Raw genomic sequence first — 20,650 nt, forward strand, 5'->3', positions numbered from 1 at the left:
TGTGGCCCCTGCTTTGCACACTTTCCACTTTACTGCCAACATGGCCTGACCAGGATGTGAGCGCTCTCCCCCTGCCTCAGATGGGAACCCAGAACTAAGGTCTTGTGCTGCTGACAGAGCTCTTGCAGGAAGGAAAACGAGCGGAGCAGCCTTTTGTTGCTGCACCAGCCAACAGCTTCTGATAGCAATGCAGACACATGCATTTTCCCCTCACTACATTTCCGTTGACAGATTCAGTTCTGTAGGAGGGGAGAGGACAGTCACAGGAGGGAGTTCCTGTTTTTCTTTTGCCTGCAACGGTGTGGGGAAAAAAATCCTTCTACATTGTCTTCCTCCTCCCTTCTTCACTACTGGTCTTTTCTGGGGTCTCTTTGATGTGGACCTGTCAAGTTCAAAAGGGAGAAATGTTTGATGAGGAAGGAGGTGGAGAAGCAGGGTGCTCAGTGAGGACAAAGGCTCGTTATTTTCCCCTTTCACATCTGAATCTGTCTGTCCTGCCAGTTTTGGTGTCGGGAAAAGTGACAAACATTTGCACTGCCAGCCATTATCCAGGTGACCCCTTGCTTGTGGCCTGTGGCTGCCCTCTTACTTCGCTGACAAAAGGTTGTGCCATTAGAAGGAAGTCAGCTTTTCTCATGCTTCCCTCTGTCCCTGTACTCTCCTTATTTTTCCTTGCACCCCTTCCACCCATCACCTTAACAGCCTTCAGTTTTTTGTCAATTTCTCATCTCTTCTGCTGGGGCAGAAGCATAATGAAGGCAGGAACTCGGCCTCTGTCATTCGCTACTGAACCTGCAGGATCTGGAATAGCCTGTGACACTCCATCAATGTTTGTTGTGCCTCATGAGGTCCTTGCAGAGTTAAGGCTGGATTTTTTTTTTAGTGGAATTAGTAAGTGGTGATGAATATTCATCTACTATTCTTGCTCCCAGGGGATCACACAGTCAATGGCTTTCTGCCATGCAGCTCTTCAATGTTCAAAGGTATAATTTGATTTGGAGGGTATGCTTAGCTTCATAAGAGGTAGGTTTTTTTTTTTTCGGCTAATGCCAGGTTTATTGATATAAAATTTACATGCATTAAAATGGGCCCAGTGTGATGACTCTGTGGCTGAATCCTCACCTATCAAGCAGTTGAAGGTGGCCTAAAGCCTTGGGACCCTGCACCCACGTGGGAGATCTGGAAGAAGCTCCTGGCTCCTAGCTTCTGGCTTTCTGGATTGGCTTAGCTTTGGCCATTGCAGCCCCTTGGGGAGTGAACCAGAGGAAGGAAGAGCATAAAAGCTGATTTTGTGACCTGCTGGCCCTGGGAGGCCTGCTTGGTCCAGAATGAAAACCAGTGTTACTGGGAAGTAGCCTTATATTCAATTATACCTGTCAAGATCCCCCAGGAATCATTTGGGAAGTATGACACTCCCTTGAGACTGTCTCAAGTGTGTGGAGAGGCCCACTGAACAAGGCTCCTCCTCTGGGGGATTATTTACCCAAGTTGTTTAATCAAGCTTGAGAAATCAGTTATTACAGGCCCAAGAGACCTGCCACTTTTGAGTTCTGAGACCCTATTTCTCATGTCCATCTCTTCCTTAATTAATTAGGCAAACATCCCTTGAGTGCTTATTATAAGCCAGCACTGTTTTGCTTACTTGGGAAAACAGGAATGAAGAAAAAGGACTGGTCCCTGCCTACAGTAAGAAGATGGGAGAAATGCTGTGAGGGAAGGCAGAAGCAGCTATGGGAGCCCCAGGATGGGCTCCTGACTCTGCTATCAGCACAGGGGAGGTCATCAGGTTAGGACTTGTGGGGAACTGATAGCCAAGTGAAGGTTAAGGGTGAAGAAGAGTTAGCTGGGCTTGCAGTACACAAGAAAGCAGTTCAAGACCAGGGAGCATGGCAGTGAAGTTCCAGTGACGGGACCGAGTGCAGCACTTTCAGAGCCTGTGAGTGTTTGCCAGGGCATGGCTTAGCAGTTGGGGATGATGAGCATAGGCTGGAGGCCTATCAAGGTGGCCAGGTATACATTGGTGATGCTGGACTTTGGCTGTGGGAGCTAGCAAAGAGAGTCAGATGCAGGAATGATGTGTTCAGATATTTGTTGAAGTTCATTAACTTTGGGCACTCTATTACATGGATGGCTAGGGGACAAGTTCAGATCAGGGAGATGAGTGAAGTGGCTTGTGGTCATCCAGGAGTGGACAAGAGAGGCCTGTTGACTGGCAGTTGTGAAGTGGACCATTTTCAGCCAGTAACTGGAAATGTGTATGAGGGCAGAAGTGAGTGTGCTGTGCTTTTAAATGTTGAGAAATCTAGTACATGCACTTTTTGGTTTTGGTTTATTTGTTCACTTTCTTGGAAGACTGATGTGGAAATGTCCCCTTGGCTTCAGTTACCTGCACAGAATGGCTTAGGCATTGCCAAACCATTCTCTCTGGACTGAACTGCTCCTAGCATTGGTCACTGTGTTCTGAGATGGGGGAGGAGAGAACAGAAATCTTGCAGGAAGCCATGCAATAGCAACGTGGATGGGAAGTGTTGGAGCAGGAAGCTTATCTGTTTGTGTCTAGTAAGGTCAGAGTAGAACTTTCTGCCACTGTTCTGGGCTACTTATTTATATATTCGCTTTATATGAAAGACAGGATGACAGAGAGAAAGAAAAGTCTTTGATCCATTGGTTAACTCTCCAAATGCCCACAGGAACTGGGGCAGGCCAGGCAGAAGCCTAGAGCAGTCAGGTAGGTGGTGGGAATCCAGGCACTTATGCTGTCATCTGCTGTCTCCCAGGCTTGTTAACAGGAAGCTGGACTGGAAGCAGAGTAGTTGGGATGCAGGTGTCTAAACCTGTGGTTTAACCTGCACCTCCCCTCCCCCTGCCTCCTCTCGCCTCTCCTCTGCTTCCTGCTCTTCCCTCCCCCTCCTTTCTCATGAATGTTGCATGGAGGTGTATTTTCTCTTCCTATGAACTTCTTCACTGTATTGGGGTTTGGTCTGTTGAACTTCTGTTGAACTCAACACCAGTATTCAAGTTTTATCCTTCCTAGTGTGTCCCCTCATGTCTTTCTAGAAATCTACAGTGTGTTTGGATGAAATAACAGAGAACATCCCGTTTGAGCAGAGTATGAGTGTTTCTCTGTTAGAGGATACTGAGCAAACAGAAATACAAGGAATCAGGATATCATGACTTCCGCAATTACATTATGCCATGTTGAAAACTTACTTGTACTATCTTATTTAGCCTCCAGAACATCTTATAAGAAAGCCTATGTTGTCATTCCTATGTTATAAGGAGGGAATTGATATTCAGAGTTTAAGGCCTTGGGCATGATTCATAGTCCAGAAGCTGGCATTAATTAATGTCTGGGACCATTTTGCTGATTAGGTTTATATATCTATATCTATATCTATATATTTTATACTGTTTTATACTAACTGTTTTATACTAACATTTTCAGTGCTAACTTGGGAATCTGAAATGATTCATTTAGTTTCTAAATCTACAGAGTGATTCCTGGATAGGGGCTTTTCCCATGAGAAAAATGTTGCTAGTTATTTATTTCAGTGTTTCTGGAATACAACTCCCACCTAGGCCACTTAGGAAACAATGTGGGACCACAAGCCCCATCTCACCATGTTGTCCTGGCTGTCTACGCTGGGATTCTAGCTGACATCTTTAATCAGCCAAGTGCAAAATGATGCTGCACTGGTTTAACTCTTTCTCTTCCTGGAGTAAGATGGTTGGGGAAATGTGTTTTTCAAGACATTTACTGATGAGGAAAATGTGAGGGTATAAAATTTGAGCTTTTGGAGAAATTCTTGATTTATTTCATTGCCATTGAATGAATTAGAATGCATAGGATAGATCATCCCTTCTTCATGGACACTGCAGATTCTCTATAATCCCTCGTCTTTGCTGGAAATCACCACCTCCACAGCCCTCATATCCTGAATAGGTGAGAGCAAAACATCATAATAGTGGATGTTTAGTCCAACGCTTGATTTTTTATCTATAAGTGGTTATTGCACTCTTAGCTCTTTCTTTGCTCCTTATTGCTTTCTGGCCACTCTACTGCTATAGCATTGGAGTGATATGATACTGACTGGGACACTACTTTATAAAGAAAGGGCTTCTAGTTTTGACTAAGGATTCGTGACTACCAGCTGCCAATCAAGATTCACTTGAACCTGTATATTGTATATCTCCATCCTGTCTTCTTTCATTTTTCATTTTTGGCCCCTTCCCTACCTTTAATCTTAGTATCCTCGTGTGAGATTATCCAAGCATAAATAAGTAACAGCCGTTGGTGGGCAGCCAAGCCACACAGAATGTGTCCTATCTGTTGGTGAGAACCCCTCCTTGGCCCAGCATGGTGAAGCAGTCCTTTGATGAGGCACCTGCAACACTCAACAGGGGGTGGCTTGGCCATGTGCTCAAGTGAAGGGAGAGCAGGGCCAGAAGTGTGCACATACCCTGGCTGTGAGCGCTTGTCAGTTTCACTGATGACGCACTGTGCCTGCCTTAGCTGACTTGTCTCTCCGTGGGAGTCTGTCTCCTTTCCACAGAGACATGGCGCTCCTGTTGTCTTCATCACCTGGAACCATGTGTTGGCAATATTTCCTTGGGGCTTATAGTCCTCTAAGACATGCTGTGGCTTTCCAGATTTGGAAACTGCTGTCTTGATGGTGCCATTTATCATTTGAAGGACCCAATGTTGTTGGCCAGATGGAAATTTAGTCTGCAGAGCATTGCAGGGAGTGGTGTAAATCACTCCAGGCTTGAGGCAAAATTTATAAATGCTGTTGACATTTTATAGGAGTTAGGGAGGGGTGAGTGGGATTCCAGTATGCTATTTTCATTCTCTGTGTTTTGACCACCTAAGATTCCTCACTCAAGTCCACTTTCCTAAGTGCATTTTTCATTCTTGACACACCAGAAAAGCTAATATGATTACGGCCCCTAGCAGCTTGGCTCCAGGCTGCTACTTCAAAGCCTGAAGCTGTGTTTGCTGGAGGGCCCAGGAAGTCAGGGACTCTGATCTGTTGAGGAGTGGTCATGACGCAGACCTGAGGTCGGAGGTCTCAGGTTAGAGGGCTGCAGCGACGGCCCTCATTGGTGTATGGCTTTGTGGTGATCACTAACAGTTCTTCTCCTCTGCTTTATCTTTCAGTTAATGACCAGCCACAGAGGCTCTGCTGGAAGCACCGGCCATTGCCTCCAAGGGCGAGCCACAAGCAGGTTGCTGTGGGTGCCCACTGAGGTAACATGGCTTGTTGGCCTCAGTTGAGGTTGTTGCTATGGAAAAACCTCACTTTCCGAAGAAGACAAACAGTAAGTTTGGGTTTCTCTATGGTGGGTGGTAGGGGTGGTGGTTCCTTCATGCTTTTCTCCTAGGTTTTGATTTGAAGAGGGAGGGAGGGGAACTCTCTTCTTCTTGTGTTTTTGCACAATGAATGATTGAATGAATCTTGTTCTGATCGACTTGGGACTATGTGATGCCATATGGCCTGGTTGCTTGTTAGTGAGGGAAGATTTACAACTGTACAGAAATGTTAGATTTGGATTTTGTTAGTGCCCAAGCATGGGTTCTGACCTTTGGAACCTGGCCCGGAGTTGTGCCTGTGCACCTGTCTTCCCTTTGGCTGCAGCCCTGGGAGCCACATGGCTCTCCAGAAGCACATCATGGGTCCCTGGGATGTCTGAAAGTTGAGCATGAAATGAATGAACAAGGTTTGGGTCTTTTGATTTCTCTTTAGACTTCCTCCTTTCCTCTCTGACTGCAGATCTGGGTGAATATAATGACTGAGACCTGTATTATTTCTGTGACTGGTTCAAAGCCATTCATGTTCCACATGGGTCAGTAATACTTTGAGAAATCCTGGGAAGATCATGTTTATTGCACAGGTTAATGGCATTTTCCCAAGGAATGTGAAGGCTCTAATGTGGGGTGAATTCCTTGAAGCTCAGATGTCAGCTCTTTGCTTCTTTATCTCTAAGCACACTTCCTTAGTGATTACCTATAGTCTTTTGGGCTTAGCTGTAGTTGGTTTCCAGATCTCTGTTTTTGGTTCTGCCTTGGTGCTGAAGTCTATGCCTATATCCCCACTTGATGTTGTAGTGAAACTCAAATTGTCTATACTGTGTAGATCGACTTTTGGAGAGATTCAAAAAATTTAAGGGTCTTTGGTGAAAATTTAACTCACTGTTTCTCAAAGTAGGCTAATGCTTAGGCCTTTAATAGAAAATATTGAGACACAGGTTCACTAATTTTCTATTTATTATAATATTTCTTAAATATGTACACACTTATATAACCCCCTTATGCTTATTTTCTACAGTACACCATTGTATACATTACAACAAAAAAAGTGCAAAGTTGCAAAACCAGTACAATTTCAAGCTGACACCATAAATATGCTGAGACAACTTAGCTCATGAGCTGAAACCAAATTAGAAGTTGAAGCAAATACTATTATGACAGTGCTTTTGAGTTTGGTCAGTTTGGATTACTTAGTGATAAACAATTAATTCTGTATCCATCTTTTTCTTCTTAAACTGCTTTTCCTTGGATGCCATTGGCTTTGCTTTGGCCCAGTCTCATGATTCATAGATTGAATCAACATTTGTTGACTCATCATTGGCCTATTACAATTATAATGGTGCCACAATTGCAAAAACAAATGTAAACATGTTTTTAAAAATTACTATAAAGGAACACATTTCATGCATTCCATAAATATGGTTCCAAGAAGGCAACCATACTTCTGTCCCTCCCTGTTGCTCCAGTCTTCTTCTCTTCATCAGTTTTACAGAGACATAATCTTAATCTATTTTATATTCACATGCTTAGTTCACTACTAACCAAAATATTCAACAAGTAATAAACCAATAGTTGGTTCTAAAGTAAGCAATTAGAAAATCTGAATAAGCTTATTACAATTTGTGTTAATGATCTTCAGTGAAAATCAAAAGTGTTTAGGATTCACAGAGAAAATTTAAGTATAATCCCTCAATAATATGTATACAGATTCTAGTTTGAGAAACACTGTTTTTTCTCAGCCTTTTAGGGTACTAATGGGGAACCTGAGTCCTGGCATTAAGCAGGGACCAGTATAGATGCATTTTAATAATAATAATGGTAAAACATGATGTACAATATTATTTTAATATAATAAAATCAAACAGAATGAGTTTCATGCATGTGCTAGGCGTTACATGCGTTATAATGGTATTACTCATATTAAGTCCCATGAAGTATTATTACCTCCTCACAGGAGGAAGTCATTTGTCTGAGATCCACCCCACTAATAAGAAGCACAGATAGGTTTCAGATCCAGATAATCTGACTCCAGAGTTTGTTCTCAATCACTGTCAGATTACCTTTTAATAGTATCATTGTTTTGTTCTGTCTTGCAGCTCAAAATCCTGAAGTTCCTGACTTCTTTGTCTTTCGCCTGTCTTTTGCAGTTGTTCCCAGGCTTTGGTGTCCTTACATTCTATACATTCATTCTTAGTCTGATTTTTTTAGCTAACGTATGGTCTATGACCTCTGTCTTTCCTCAGCGTGGCAGCCCACTTGATGGGAAATTGTCTCTTCCATGGTGTGGCCACTAGTGGGTAGTTGACAGGATCATGTTGTGTTAGTAATGAAAGGGGTGAGTAGGTAGTCTAGTCCACACCTCTGATTTTAAAGATGAGAAAGTTGAGGCACAAAGCAGGGAAGGGTTTTTCCCAATGTCAACCAAGCAGCAGCTGAGTTGGAATTAGACACTGGGATCCCCAACTCTTAGGCCTCAGCTGTCCCATCACAGTGACTTCCTTCCTTCTTCTGAATCTTTTGCAGCTGGTGGAGGAAGAGTCAGGGAAGATGTTTTGTGTACTCAGCCAGGGAAGGCATTAGTACTGGGGCCTGGAACAGGATGTGGGATTGGGTCATCTGAACTGGGCCAGTTTCCACTGGTCTTGGGCTTGTTGTCTCTTGCTCAAGATTACTGACGCCCTTGAAAGGGGTAGGATTAGAGGGATAAGTAGGCTTATTTAAAGGCAATTTACAACTTGGTGGCAAAGTTCTTGTGAAAGAGGGAAGAAGGGATGCAATACCCTGATACAAAAGGGTTTTTGTAGCTGTCTCCTAGCCTCTTTCAGTTACCTCTCATTCTGATCAAAATATATTTTGCTGAATCAGAGACAAAAATGGTTGAAGTCACAGATGCCTAGATTGTTAGAACTAGGAATGGTCTGACCTTCCCTTTGTGTGGCTAATGGGGTTGGACTTAGTGGGGCTGAGGATCCAGGTTGGTCCTGCAAGCCCCCGGGCCATTCCAGCAGGCTTTGCTTTATCTGCACTAAAGGTTGGTCCCAGAATCTTAGCTTTTGATGAGGCATTACTTCCCAACCAATCTGACTTGGGTTTCTAGATTATATTATTTAGGCATTGGAAACTCTTAAGTGTTTGGGTGCATTTTGTTGGCCCATCAAAATAGATCTTCCCTGTTCATTAGGTAGGAGAATGAGTTAGCAGTCCCCTGATAGTTCTTGCCCATAAGATACGGAAACCCAGTGACTATTTGATTTCTCCTTAGACCCCGGAGAGTGAGCTTTTGTTGCTGAAACTCCATCTACAGCCTGGCCCTTGGGATATACTTAATAATTATTTGCTGAATGATTGGTATATGTGTTAATGGCCCATCAGTTGGCAGGTCTTTAACTGACTCCCTTGCCCTAAGAGCCTTATGTGCTGCTTCTTGAAGAATAGAAATGATATGTAATTTCCTGGAGCTGGACAGTACACTTTTGAACTACCCTTTTGGAAGACATTATTGTCCTCCCATTCTGAATTCTTGTTTGTGGATGAATCCTAGGGACTCCTCTTCCAACCCTCATTGTTCAGACTCGTGGGGTGCATCAGCCAGGATTAGTTTTCTACTCTTTCTGTTAAGCAAAGAATACACTAAATTGAGTTGCAAAAGTTGGGTGCAAAGCTCAGTTTGGTTCCAAAGTGACAGCTTGTGTGGGTGGCAGTCATTCCGCGCAAACAGGGCTTAGGACAGGAAGAGCGGAGGACTTCAGACTTCTTAGGATCCCCATCTGGTTTTAGGCTGAGCCAGAGGCCAAGGTCTGCATGGAGCAGGTTGGAGGGAGTGACATCTTCTTTCTTTTTCTCTGTGTGTTTAGTTTTCTCAATTAGATAAAAATGAATTCATGAATCATTTAGATTTTTATATATTTGAATAGTACTACTTGGGCAATCGTTCATGACAAAGACTAAGATATCAAAAATTTAAGTGCTTTCTTTCTGTGCCATTAGAGAAGAGATGGGCATTCTGCATCTCTTTCCCACTTCTAGTTTCACTGTCACATTCATTTCTTGATCTTAGTCCTGGCTCAACAACAATGGCCATGATTGCAATCCCAGGCTGGCTACTGTGTGCCTCAGACGCCTAGGGAAACTTATTTCTCCAAAGTTTTAATTTTCCCTTTCACTTGCATGGGATGAAGAAAGAACAACTTTGTTGTTTTATTTGGATAAGTATTTATTGAGCATCTATTACTTGTGGGATGGTGTTCAGGGCCTTTGAGGGTACTTCATAAAGTTCATGGAAATTACATTAAAAGGTAAGTTTATGTTGTTGCAAACATTTTTGAAATCCACACAGTTTTTTCATAATTTGGATTTTCCATTAAAATTTTGAAGACTTTTTATGCATGGATTTTAAGAAGTTTTATACCAAAATAAACTTATCTTTTCATTCTATTTTTCAACTTTTTAAGCTTCTTATTATAGTGAGCAATACAGATCTCTGCTCTTCTGGTATTTATAAAATTGAAGAAAGCAGATATTAAATACATCTCATAAGTAAAACTCTAAACTGTGACAAATTGCATGAAGAAATAAACCACACAAAGTGTGGTACTGTGTTACATACTAACAGGTGTGGATAGGGTCTTCATTTATTATTTATAAAAACTAGCTTATGTTTTTCCTACCTTTTTTCCCTCCTTTCCTCCCTCCCCCTCCTTCCCCTTCCTTGCTTGCTTGCTTCTTTCCTTCCTTCCCTGCTCTCCCTTCCCCTCCGCTCCTCTCCTTTCCAATCCTCTCCTGCAGCAGTAACAGGGTTGCGGGAAAGAAATAAAGAGAAACATGTTCCATCCACTTGTTCACTTCACACCTGTTCACAATGGCCACGGGCTGGTCAAGACTAAAACAAGAATCCTGGTCTCCGACATGGGTGGCAGGGGCCCAATTACCTGGCCCACTGCTTGCTGTTGCCTGTTAACAGGTAGCTGGATCAGAAGCAGAGTTGCTGCAACTCAAATTGGTCCTGTGATATGGGTTGCTATAATATAACCCACTGTGCTACAGTGCCTGTCCTGGGACTTTATTCGGAATGCAAGAATCAGGACTCAGAGATCATATCATTACATACTGACAGTAATTGAAGATTCATGCTCAGGGAACCAGAAGGAGTCAGGGGTACTGGTGGAGGAAAGAAGACAGGCTGTAGATGAGATGGGAGTAGCAGGGCCAGATTATACAGGGCTTGGAAGTTGAGCAAGGTCAGTTTTGGGCATCTGGGGAGTGAACCAGGTGGATGGCAGATGATTATCCTTCCTCTTTCCATCAGTCTTTTAAATAAGTACATGTAACTGATTTGATGTTCATTTTCAATTTTCCATGCCCGATTGAAGTGTATGTAGTATTAGGGATGGGCTTTTTTTTATAAAGATATCATGTCATGGCATGCCTTTTCCTAAGCAAAACAGTAACTCCTTTCCTAATTATTTTGGGAATATACATGAAATCTTGTTTGGGTAGGAGACTATTGAGGAGATTTGCCTTTGGTCACTTGACATTTTTATTTGAGTGCTGACATAGCGCAGACAGTGTGCTCTTACTCTGATGAACATCTTATATCTGGGAAGCTTATTGTCCCAGGCTTCCTTTGTTGCCTCTCCAAATTCTTCATTTGCTCTTTTCCTCCTTCTGAATCTCAATACCTTGTGAAGTTCTCAAAACTATCCACTTACTATTTTAAGTAAAATTATGTAAAGTTATAAATCAACTTGGGGAACCTGAACAATAAATGTTCCCATCCAGAAGTGTGGCTTAACTCTGATTAAATTTAACTTCTTCTTTTTTTTTTTTTAAATAAAAAAGATTGATTTGTTTATTTTACAAGTCAGACTTACAGAGAGAGAGAAGGAGAGACAGAGAGATAGTTCTCATCTGCTGGCTACTCAGACAGCTGCAATGGCCGGGGCTGGGCCAGGCCAAGGCCAGGAGACAGGAGCTTTATCTGGGTCTCCCACATGGGTGACAGGGGCCCAAGCATTTAGATCATCTTCTACTGCTTTTTCCTGCACCATTAATAAGGGGCTGGATAGGAAGTGGAGCAGCTAGGATTCGAACTGGTGCCCTTATAGGATGCCAGTATTGTGGGTAGCAGCTTTACCTATGGGTCACAAAATCAGTCCCTTATCTTTCTGTTTTACTTCTATGAGATTTTTAATATATCGGCCACTTATTTTGCATGTAGTTTATAACTGCCTTTTTTGTGTGCTTGATTTTATTGTAAATAGTTATTTTTTCTCCTCTTTGCGTTATGTTCATTTAAGTGGATTTCACAGGCTGAAAGTAGTACTTTTACTTAATAGCATTAGCCATGGTTTCATCTCATTTACTTACATTTTCAGATGAATTTTAGCTTTTTAGTTAATTTTGTGGGTCCTCCTAGATTTCCATGCTATACACAGAAAGGATATTTTCTTTTCTTTTTTTTTTCTTGTCATAGAAATTAGTATTTATCTTCTGTCTGTCAAACCCTGAACCAACTGTTTTCCCAGAAGAAGCATGGGAGCAAATTACAGGAGGTAGAGGTAGTTAACTTCCTGACCTGGTGAAGAGGATGAGAAAGGTCACCATCAGGCTAACGAGCCCTGGGCCTCTGAGAAGGCAAAGCTCAGAACTGCATGGGAGCAGAGCTGCTGCTTCAGAGATGGGACCCTGGCATAACCAGCCATAAGGCCCCCAAAGATAGTCCCCATCCCAGTCACAGAGCCAACCATACCACACAGTGGCAGCCCCAGTGAACTTGACTGATGTGTCAGTATCCCTGGAGATGGCACTGGTGTGGAAGCTGCAGCTTGAGTCAGGAGACCCAAAGTTGCCCTGTTTCTCAGGCGTCATCTGATATTGTCTCCTGGCTTTTGAGCACCATTGCAGACTGGTTGGCTCAGTAGCCGTGTGGTACTTCTGACAAAGGCAGGCAGACTTTTTCAAGAGTGTGAGGGACTGTCACATACAAGCTGATCCCAATGCAGACAGAAAGAATATTTTTGTCCCTTTATTTCTGATGTTTATTCTCCTTTTTTTTTTGGTTTTGTTTTTCATATTTTTTGGTGATCTCAGGAATCTTCAACTCAATGCTTCTTTCTCCAGTGATGGGTAGAGGAGAGAGAGATGCTGCCAAGCATCCTGCAGTTCACAGGTGAATCCCCCACAGTGGTTCTTGGGCTCACAAATCAGGAGTGTTGCTTTTGAGAAATCCTGCTGTAGGGGTGCTAGATTTTGTCATTTCCGTGGTACAGATAAGGAACTGTGAGTTGGGAAGTGAAGCGAGGCCTCCATGCCTTCCAGAGTAGCTCAGCATAGACTGCATTGAACACTAGCATGAATACCCAATGCTGGATTTAAAAGCTTCTGAAATGGTAAGAAATGCCTTTTGAAAGCATTGTTCCTCCTCGACTTCCCACCCACGATACGCAGGAGTAGACGCTGTGTGGGTACATAGGTACTGCAGCAGGATTTGGAAGAGTTTTCTGGAGGATTGTCTACTGGTGAAGGGCCCGATTTTTAGGGTGTCTGTTTAGGAAATGTGCTCGTCAATGAGATGGGGGAGAAATCTGATTTTGGTAATGTATGGCATTCCTTGCAAAAGTCAAGTTAGGTATCTGGTGGGAGGCTATTAGGGAAGGAGATACCAAAAATATGCTGCTGAGCTTGGAAGATGAATTGTATGCTCAGTGACAGAAATAACTGAGAGCTTTGGGGTAAGAGGGCACAGATTTCATCTTGCTTCTGGTTTGGATGAAGCAGTACATCATCCAGTCGGTCATCGTTTGATCACAGGTGTTAGTGTCTCAGCTCATCAAGGGCGTTGATTGATCAGCAGTTTCCATGCCCCTGTAATGCTGAGAGAAGAAGCATAAAGAGGTTGAGGTGCATAGTGGCTAAGAGCAAGGATCCTTGAGTTAGTCAGCCTTTGAATCCAGACTCTGCAAATCACCAATTTTATATCCTTGGGAAATCTGTGAACTCCTGGAGCCCAAGTTTCCTTATCTATAAAATAAGTCTAGTACTAATTGCATTGTCTGCATTCAATGAGTTAATGTTTGTACAGCATACAGCACTTGAGACACGAGGTGTTACCTATTAATGTTATGACCACCAGTGTTTACCTGTTTCCCTTCATGCTTATACACATTTTCTACAGCTGCTGAAAATGTTCCTTTGTGTCTTTTGCTGTTGGTGCCACAGGGGAGATGTTTTCATTTTTGTTTCAGTTAGCCAATGTATTTTGCGAGTCTGTTGCACAACAGGATCCAGATGTGGGGCTGGAGCGATGTCCAGCAGCATGAGGCTTGACTCACTGTTTCAGATGAGTGCTTGGCAGGGCTGGCAAATGCTAGGTTCCTCTTAAGCAGCATATATATATATAAATATATGTGTGTGTGTACACACACATTATTTTACTTATAAGGGCAGAAGGGGAGGAGAGGGAGGGAAAAAGAGCGAGAGATTGAAAGAGAGAGACCTGCTTTCTGCTGGCTCACTCCTTAAATACCCACAACTAGAGCTGAGATAAGTCTAAACTGGTCTCTCATGTGAGTGGCAGGGACCAGCTACTTGAGCTTTCACTGTTTACTTCCTAAGGCACACGGAAGCAGGGAGCCGGATTCAGGAGTAGGGCTGGGACTCAAAGCCAAGTACTCTGATATGGGATGCAGGCATCGCAAGTAACGTATTAACTGCTGAGCCAAGTGCCTGCCCCTTAGGTGGCATATCTTAACAGGAATGTGCCACAAGCATAGCTCTGTGGGAGGCAGGATGGTAGCTATTAAAGCCCAAATTTAGGGGCCAGGAACTCTGAGCTGAATACTGGTGCATTACCATGTTATAGCTCAAAACTTTTCCAAATCTCTTTCTTCCCATCTAAAATGGAAATGCTACAGCCTTTCTCACAAGATTGTGGTGAATTAAAAACCAGAGATGAGATATAAACAAATCCTGAATATATTATTAACAGTGTTTTATGAACACTGTTGCAATGACTACGTAATGTATTGTCAAGTAGATGTACCATTATTTAGTCATGTCCCTATTGTGCAATTAAATTGTTTGATATTGTGTAGTTACAATATATCATTGAATAAGTAAAGTCATGTGTACAGCTTTTTGATATTTTAAATTTAGTTCCCTAGGATAAATTCCCAGGAATATTACTCAGGCAAAGGGAGATAAACATGACTTTTGAATACACGCTGCCAAATTGCTTTCCCAAAGGGCTCAGTTGATTTGTGTCTCTGTTCTTTATTTTATAAACTTCAGTTCATTTCTTTATGAAACAGACATTTCTGAAGTTCTTATCATGTGGGGACATAGTGAGAAGTGACAGAAGGGAGAAGCTCAAGGATAAATAGGGCCCCTGCTGCACCAAGTGCTGATAAAGGCATGGGGACCAGGGGACCTTGGAGAAGGGACTTGCAGGCAGGAAAGCTCATTTTCAGTGTCATGGTTGTATTCCTTGACAGAAAAAGAATGGCTTTCTCCTGTCTTTATGGAGCTATAACTGAAAAACAAACATTGTAGACATTTAAGAAATGTAACAAGATGTGTGTATATATATATATACATATATATATATATATACACATATCAGTTTAAAAAATGAATTGCAGAATTAAAATGCTATTCTCTATGAAAAATAAAAGGACATTTGTACCTGGTATACAATGCCCACGTTATGATATTTTCCTGTGTGTGTTATTATGTTTGTATACCTCTTCTTCCTTAAAAAACAAAAAGACAAATAAACAAACCAGCTCAATGCCATCAGTAAGCTTGGAGAGTTCAATGTGTGCTGCCTCTTTGGGATTTACAAGAAAATGTACTAATGCTGCCTGAATTTTTGGTCTTGGGGACCCAATTGCCAATGTGTTTCTTCCAGAGTGGGGGTTCATTTGCTTATTTTCTTTGCCTGTTCAACTACTTTTTTTTAAAAAGAAAGATTTATTTATTTTTTATTGCAAAGTCAGATATATATAGAGAGAGGAAAGACAGAGAGGAAGATCATCCATCTGAGAGTTTAATGTGAAACTCTACTAGAAGTCTTTTGAAATTAGAAACTGATTCTTTAAAATTGTAGACATCAGACATCAAATGAAAAAACAAATTACCGACCCCTTCCCACCCCAAATCTGAAGCAGCAGCCTAGCTGAAAGGTTGGATAATGATCTGATCATGAAGTAGAATATACCAAGCACACGTTATCAGCCTGTTTTAAGCAAATATATTCTTTAAAATATTTATTTTTGATTGGAAAATCAGATACACAGACAAGAGGAGAGACAGAAAGAAAGATCTTTTGTCTGCTCATTCATTCCCCAATCCAAAGTCAGGAGCAAGGAGCTTCTTTTGCGTCTTCCACATGGGTAAAGGGTGCAAAGGCATTGGCCGTCCTCAACTGCTTTCCCAGGCCACAGGCAGGGAGCTGGAAGGGAAGCAGGACATCTGGTATTAGAACCGGTACCCATATGGGATCCCAGAATGTGCAGTAACCACTAGGCTGCTGGGCCAGTGCCTTAAGAAAATGTTTTATGTGTGGAAGATGCTCCTAGTATGATATTGAGGTTGTGATGCAGAAGCTGGTGATAGCAGCAGGGCTAGAGGAATACACTTGGGGAAGTCCAGGAGAAGGGCTTCTAACTCAGGCTGTAATCTCAGTAAAGCAAATGCTGGAACACTGGAGCCCATTCCCTTCATCTGACTGCACATTAGTACCCATCACCGGATCTCCTCCCATTCTGCCGTCCTCCCCGGGCTCTGGTAGTCGCTATTTTAGATTTATATGTGTTCATATTTAAAATTTGACATGTAACTGTAGCCTGTGATAAAGGAAATAGAAGGGCTAATTAACTTTTTTTTTTACTATATCTGTTGAAATATTGCCCTATATCCCTATAAAATACATATGTATTTTATGTTGTTCATAATTTATAAAATAAAATTAAAAAGAAAATTATGCACAATTGAGTCATGAAAAATGAGTGAAGGGAGCCCAGTGATGCAGGGTGGGAAGTTTTTTCCTTATTTGAGATGTACAAGTATAGGATGGTGTGTTAGTGGGTCAGCACTGCAGAATTCAATGTAATTAAAGCTTAGATGTTGAGGGGAGGGGTGGAGAATTGATCAATTGTTAATGAACTTTTCAGTGGATTTCCCAAAGCATAGTAGCATAGGTGTCCCGTGACTTTAAAATCACAGTGCTCTATCTTATTTTGCCCCCAGTGTCAGCTCTTGCTGGAAGTGGCCTGGCCTCTGTTTATCTTCTTGATCCTGATTTCTGTCCGGCTGAGCTACCCGCCCTATGAACAACATGAATGTAAGTATTTGTGGATTGAACCTGAGATTAACTATAGGCAAGCCAAATCCAGACAGTGAACATGGCTTTACCTGACTTTTTCAAAGACAGTGTCTTTAGGAAAGACCACAAAATGTAGGCTTCAGATTTTTGGGATAAGGTAAGAACTTGGGAGACTATTTTCAGTCCTAGTGAATGGTGATAATAGTAATTATCATGATACCCAACATTTGTTTCAGGCATTTTAAATCATGAAAATAAAATAACCTTAGTAAAAGTTTAGAAAGTAGTGATTTAGAAGGACGTTAAGGCATTGCCTTTATACAATTGCCTCGTTCCCGCCAGCCAGGCTTTGCCATATGGATGATGTCTTATACAGTTGCAATTTTAACATCTAATTTTAAGCAGCGTTTATGTAGATTTTCACAGTTTGATGAATATTATTTCAATTGATGCTCATAACCTTGTATAGTAGACCTTATTATCATTTGCTTTACTTTAAAAAAGTTTAAAAATATTTTTTAAGCAGAATGAGAGATAGACCAATAGACAACAGAGATCTTCCATCAACTAGTTGATTCCCCAGATGTCTGTAATCACTGGATCTACACCAGGCTGAAGCCAGGAGCCTGGAACTCAGTCTGGATCTTCTGGGGGGGGGGGAGGGTCTGAGTGCTTGAGTGAACATCCACAGTCTACCCAAGAACACATAGGAAGAAGCTGAAGTCAGGAACAGACCTGGATATTGATCCTAGTCTCTCCAATATGGGATATAGGCATCTTAACTACTGTATAAGCACTCACCTCTTTAACTTGTTGTTAGCAAATGGCAGCTCAGAATCCTGGAATTGCCTAGGGTCTTACATGTCCTAAGTGGTAAAATGAAATAAAACTCACTCATTGTCAATCATGTGTTTTGATGCTAGCCTTTACAGGCGGAGAAAGTTTAATTGTGACTAAGGACAGAAGCTGTACATTTCAGATGATCTGGGTTTGAATTCTGGTTTTAGAATTCACTAGACATACATCCTTGGCAGGTGACTTTAGCTTCTTTTAAAAAGAACTTATCTCATATACTTGTTGCCAGGGTTATCATTGCACAATCATGGACTTATGGATGGGCTTGATGGATAGATTGACATTGAAGAAACACACATCTAAAGGATGGATTTTATGTGGGATTTGCAGCTGGGACCTTGGTTTCATTGTCCCAGAGACTTTTCCTAATACTGCCTAATTCTGCTCACAACCCTACCATACCTGTTGTCTTACAGGATACTGTTATTCCAGGAAAGCAATGCAGCTCATAGTTCCGATGATTTATGTTGATAATATGCACCGTACAAGTTAGGCATATACACATACAACCTTAATAACATTCCCTAAGACATAATTTTCTGATTGTACCAAAAAAGAAAGTAGCATAAAATGAAATATATACCTGGTTTAATGGTCCAGTGAGTAGCCTCTGCTTTCTCTTTTGGAACCTGAGAGACATTTTTTTTTTCTTGATGAGCAAATGTTATTTGATTTTATTTAAGCATTTTCTTGAACCTCACAGAAATATATGTTTTAGGGTAAATTTTAGCTTTTTTTTTTTTGTCAGTGAGGCCATTTACTTTCTGGGCTGATCACAAGAATCAAGCAATGTGGTGTAGTGGAAATACACAGATTTTGGCATCACACAAATTGGGTGGATCCTGTTTCTTCCACTTACTGGGATGACACTCTTGAAGAACTGAATTTTGAGCCAGCTCCCTCTGATTTCAGACCAGAGATTTTCATGAACACTGAAGTTATTTTATGGCTGCAAGGCAGATTAACCTTTTCCTATCCATCCATGCACTGCTTGCAACCTTACCCTCTTTTTTTCTTTTTCACAGATTTATTATTATTATTATCATTAAATTAGAAAGGCAGATTTTACAGAGAGAAAGAGAGACAGAGAAAAAGATCTTCTGTCTGCTGGTTCACTCCCCAAGTGGCTGCAAGGCTGGAGCTGAGCTGATTCAGAGCCAGGAGTTGAGAGCTTCTTCCAGTTTTCCATGCAGGCACAGGGTCCCAAGGCTTTGGGCCATCCTCATTGTTTTCCCAGACCACAAACAGGGAGCTGGATGGGAAATGGAGCAGCTGGGAAATGAACTGGTTCCCAGGTGAAGCCTGGTAGATGCAAGACTGGGATTTAGCTACTAGGCTACCTTGCTGGGCCATATGTTTTGTTTTTAACACTTTCTAGGGATCTGTTTAGAAGAACATAATTGAAAGTTAAGGCAAAACTTGCAGAGATATCTTGTTTCTAGAACAAGAAGCTGTAAAATTATTCATGTAAATCTTTCGCAGTTCAACTCAGAGCCATTATGGTCTTAACATGCTTGGATCCTAGAATTTCATCATGCTATATACACTTGAGAAGTAATATCATCATGCTATTTGATTATCATCCTAGACCCTGAATACATCCTGCTTGCGTATGCATTTAAGATGGGGCATAATAAACAAGGAAGGGTTTTGCTTCCTCCACTAAAGGACAGCCTAAACTGCCTCACCATCACTGCCCTTTGTTGCCTTTGACCTACATGACCCTGACCTCAGCACTAGCATCTCCTGGAGATACAAAGGGTAGAATCCTTGGAGTATTTGGTTTGCTTACAGAAATCTTTCTGAATGAGAAGTAGCTGACTTAGGCAAGGGACCTTATTTGGTTTTCCTTGAACTATTAACAAAGAGATAAAGAGATCAGCAGAGTAAATGGTCAACAGAACAGAGTCCCTGCAGAGAGCGGCTCCAGTGGTCACATCCCATCATATCCTTGCTTTGTGTGTTACAAGGTGGATAGAAGAAAAAATAATGAACCAGCCTGATACAGAAAGGCACAGGGCAGCAAGTCCTGGATTTGGGTTACCTTGCGGGGGAGACTGTTGGAAAGGTGAATGAAATAGGCTTTCTACTTGAGAGCAAGGTGGTAGCCATGAGATGGAAGGAGGCTCATCTCCTGAGTCTATCCTCTGCTGGAGACTATGCAAAAGTGCTCGGCTGCTGAGACCTCACGTGTAAAGTAGACACAGCTTGGTGAGGAGTGCTCGGCTGCTGAGACCTCACGTGTAAAGTAGACACAGCTTGGTGAGGAGTGCTCGGCTGCTAAGACCTCACGTGTAAAGTAGACACAGCTTGGTGAGGTAGATTTTATTTTCCTCATCATTTTACAGTTGATAGAGCTGAGGATTTGGGAGTCAGTAACTTGGCCAAGGTCTTAGCCTGTTGCAGACTGTTCATGAATTCCAACTGGCCTGACCCCAAAGCTTGTAGAGTCTGAAAACTGGGCTTCTTACAGGCTGAGAGTTCTTTTGGCTGAGAATGTGGTGCCAACTGGAACCACAGCCCTTTCCCCCCAGATATATTGTTCTTTGGGTTAAGAGCCCCTGGCTCAGGGCACATTATCTTGGTCCTTGTGCACAGCAGCTATAGATGACTGCCCCAAATCACATTGTTCTTGAAGCTCAGGCCCTACTCAAATATGCCCAATCATTCTGTTTGGAAGACCCTCTGGAAGGAAGTGAGGAGATGACCTGGTAGATGCCGCCTCCTGGTTTTGTTAGTGACAAAACCATGATATCTAGAAAACAAAGATGTCTGACGCCAAGGTAGTATTTTTTTTTAGGTATTCTTGAGCCATTGAACTAACACAGGAAGTGAGACTAAGAAATGTTTGACAAATTAGGAGCCAGCATAGGATAATTCTCTACGTGATAGGGCTGGCATCCCCTGTTGTCACTGGTTCATTCACTGGCTGCTCCACTTCTGATTCTGATCTCTGCTTGTGGCCTAGGAAAACAACGGAGCATGGCCCAAGTCCTTGGACTCCTGAACTCATGTGGGAGATTAGGAAGCAACTTCTGGTTCCCAGCTTGGGATCAGCTCAGCTCTGGCTATCGCAGCCATTTGGGGAGTGGATGGTAGACCTCTCTCTTTCTCTGTTTCTCCTTCTCTCTCTGTGAAGTCTGCCTTTCAAAGAAAAATAAATA

General features: G+C 42.1%; 1 protein-coding gene across 1 annotated transcript in view; it reads left to right on the forward strand.

Moving 5' to 3' along the window:
* The window catches only part of ABCA1 (ATP binding cassette subfamily A member 1), a 124,828-nt gene that overhangs the window by 15,803 nt on the left and 88,375 nt on the right, over positions 1-20,650 (forward strand). The window contains exons 2-3 of the mRNA XM_040963691.1: positions 5,159-5,319; positions 16,556-16,649. Of these exons, the coding sequence (XP_040819625.1) occupies positions 5,254-5,319; positions 16,556-16,649 (160 nt within the window). The 5' untranslated portion in view covers positions 5,159-5,253. The remainder of the gene's footprint in view (positions 1-5,158; positions 5,320-16,555; positions 16,650-20,650) is intronic.

The sequence above is a fragment of the Ochotona curzoniae genome, unplaced genomic scaffold, assembly GCF_017591425.1.
Source record: "Ochotona curzoniae isolate NIBS_2020 unplaced genomic scaffold, NIBS_Ocur_1.0 scaffold_3208, whole genome shotgun sequence".
Classification (NCBI taxonomy): Eukaryota; Metazoa; Chordata; class Mammalia; order Lagomorpha; family Ochotonidae; genus Ochotona; species Ochotona curzoniae.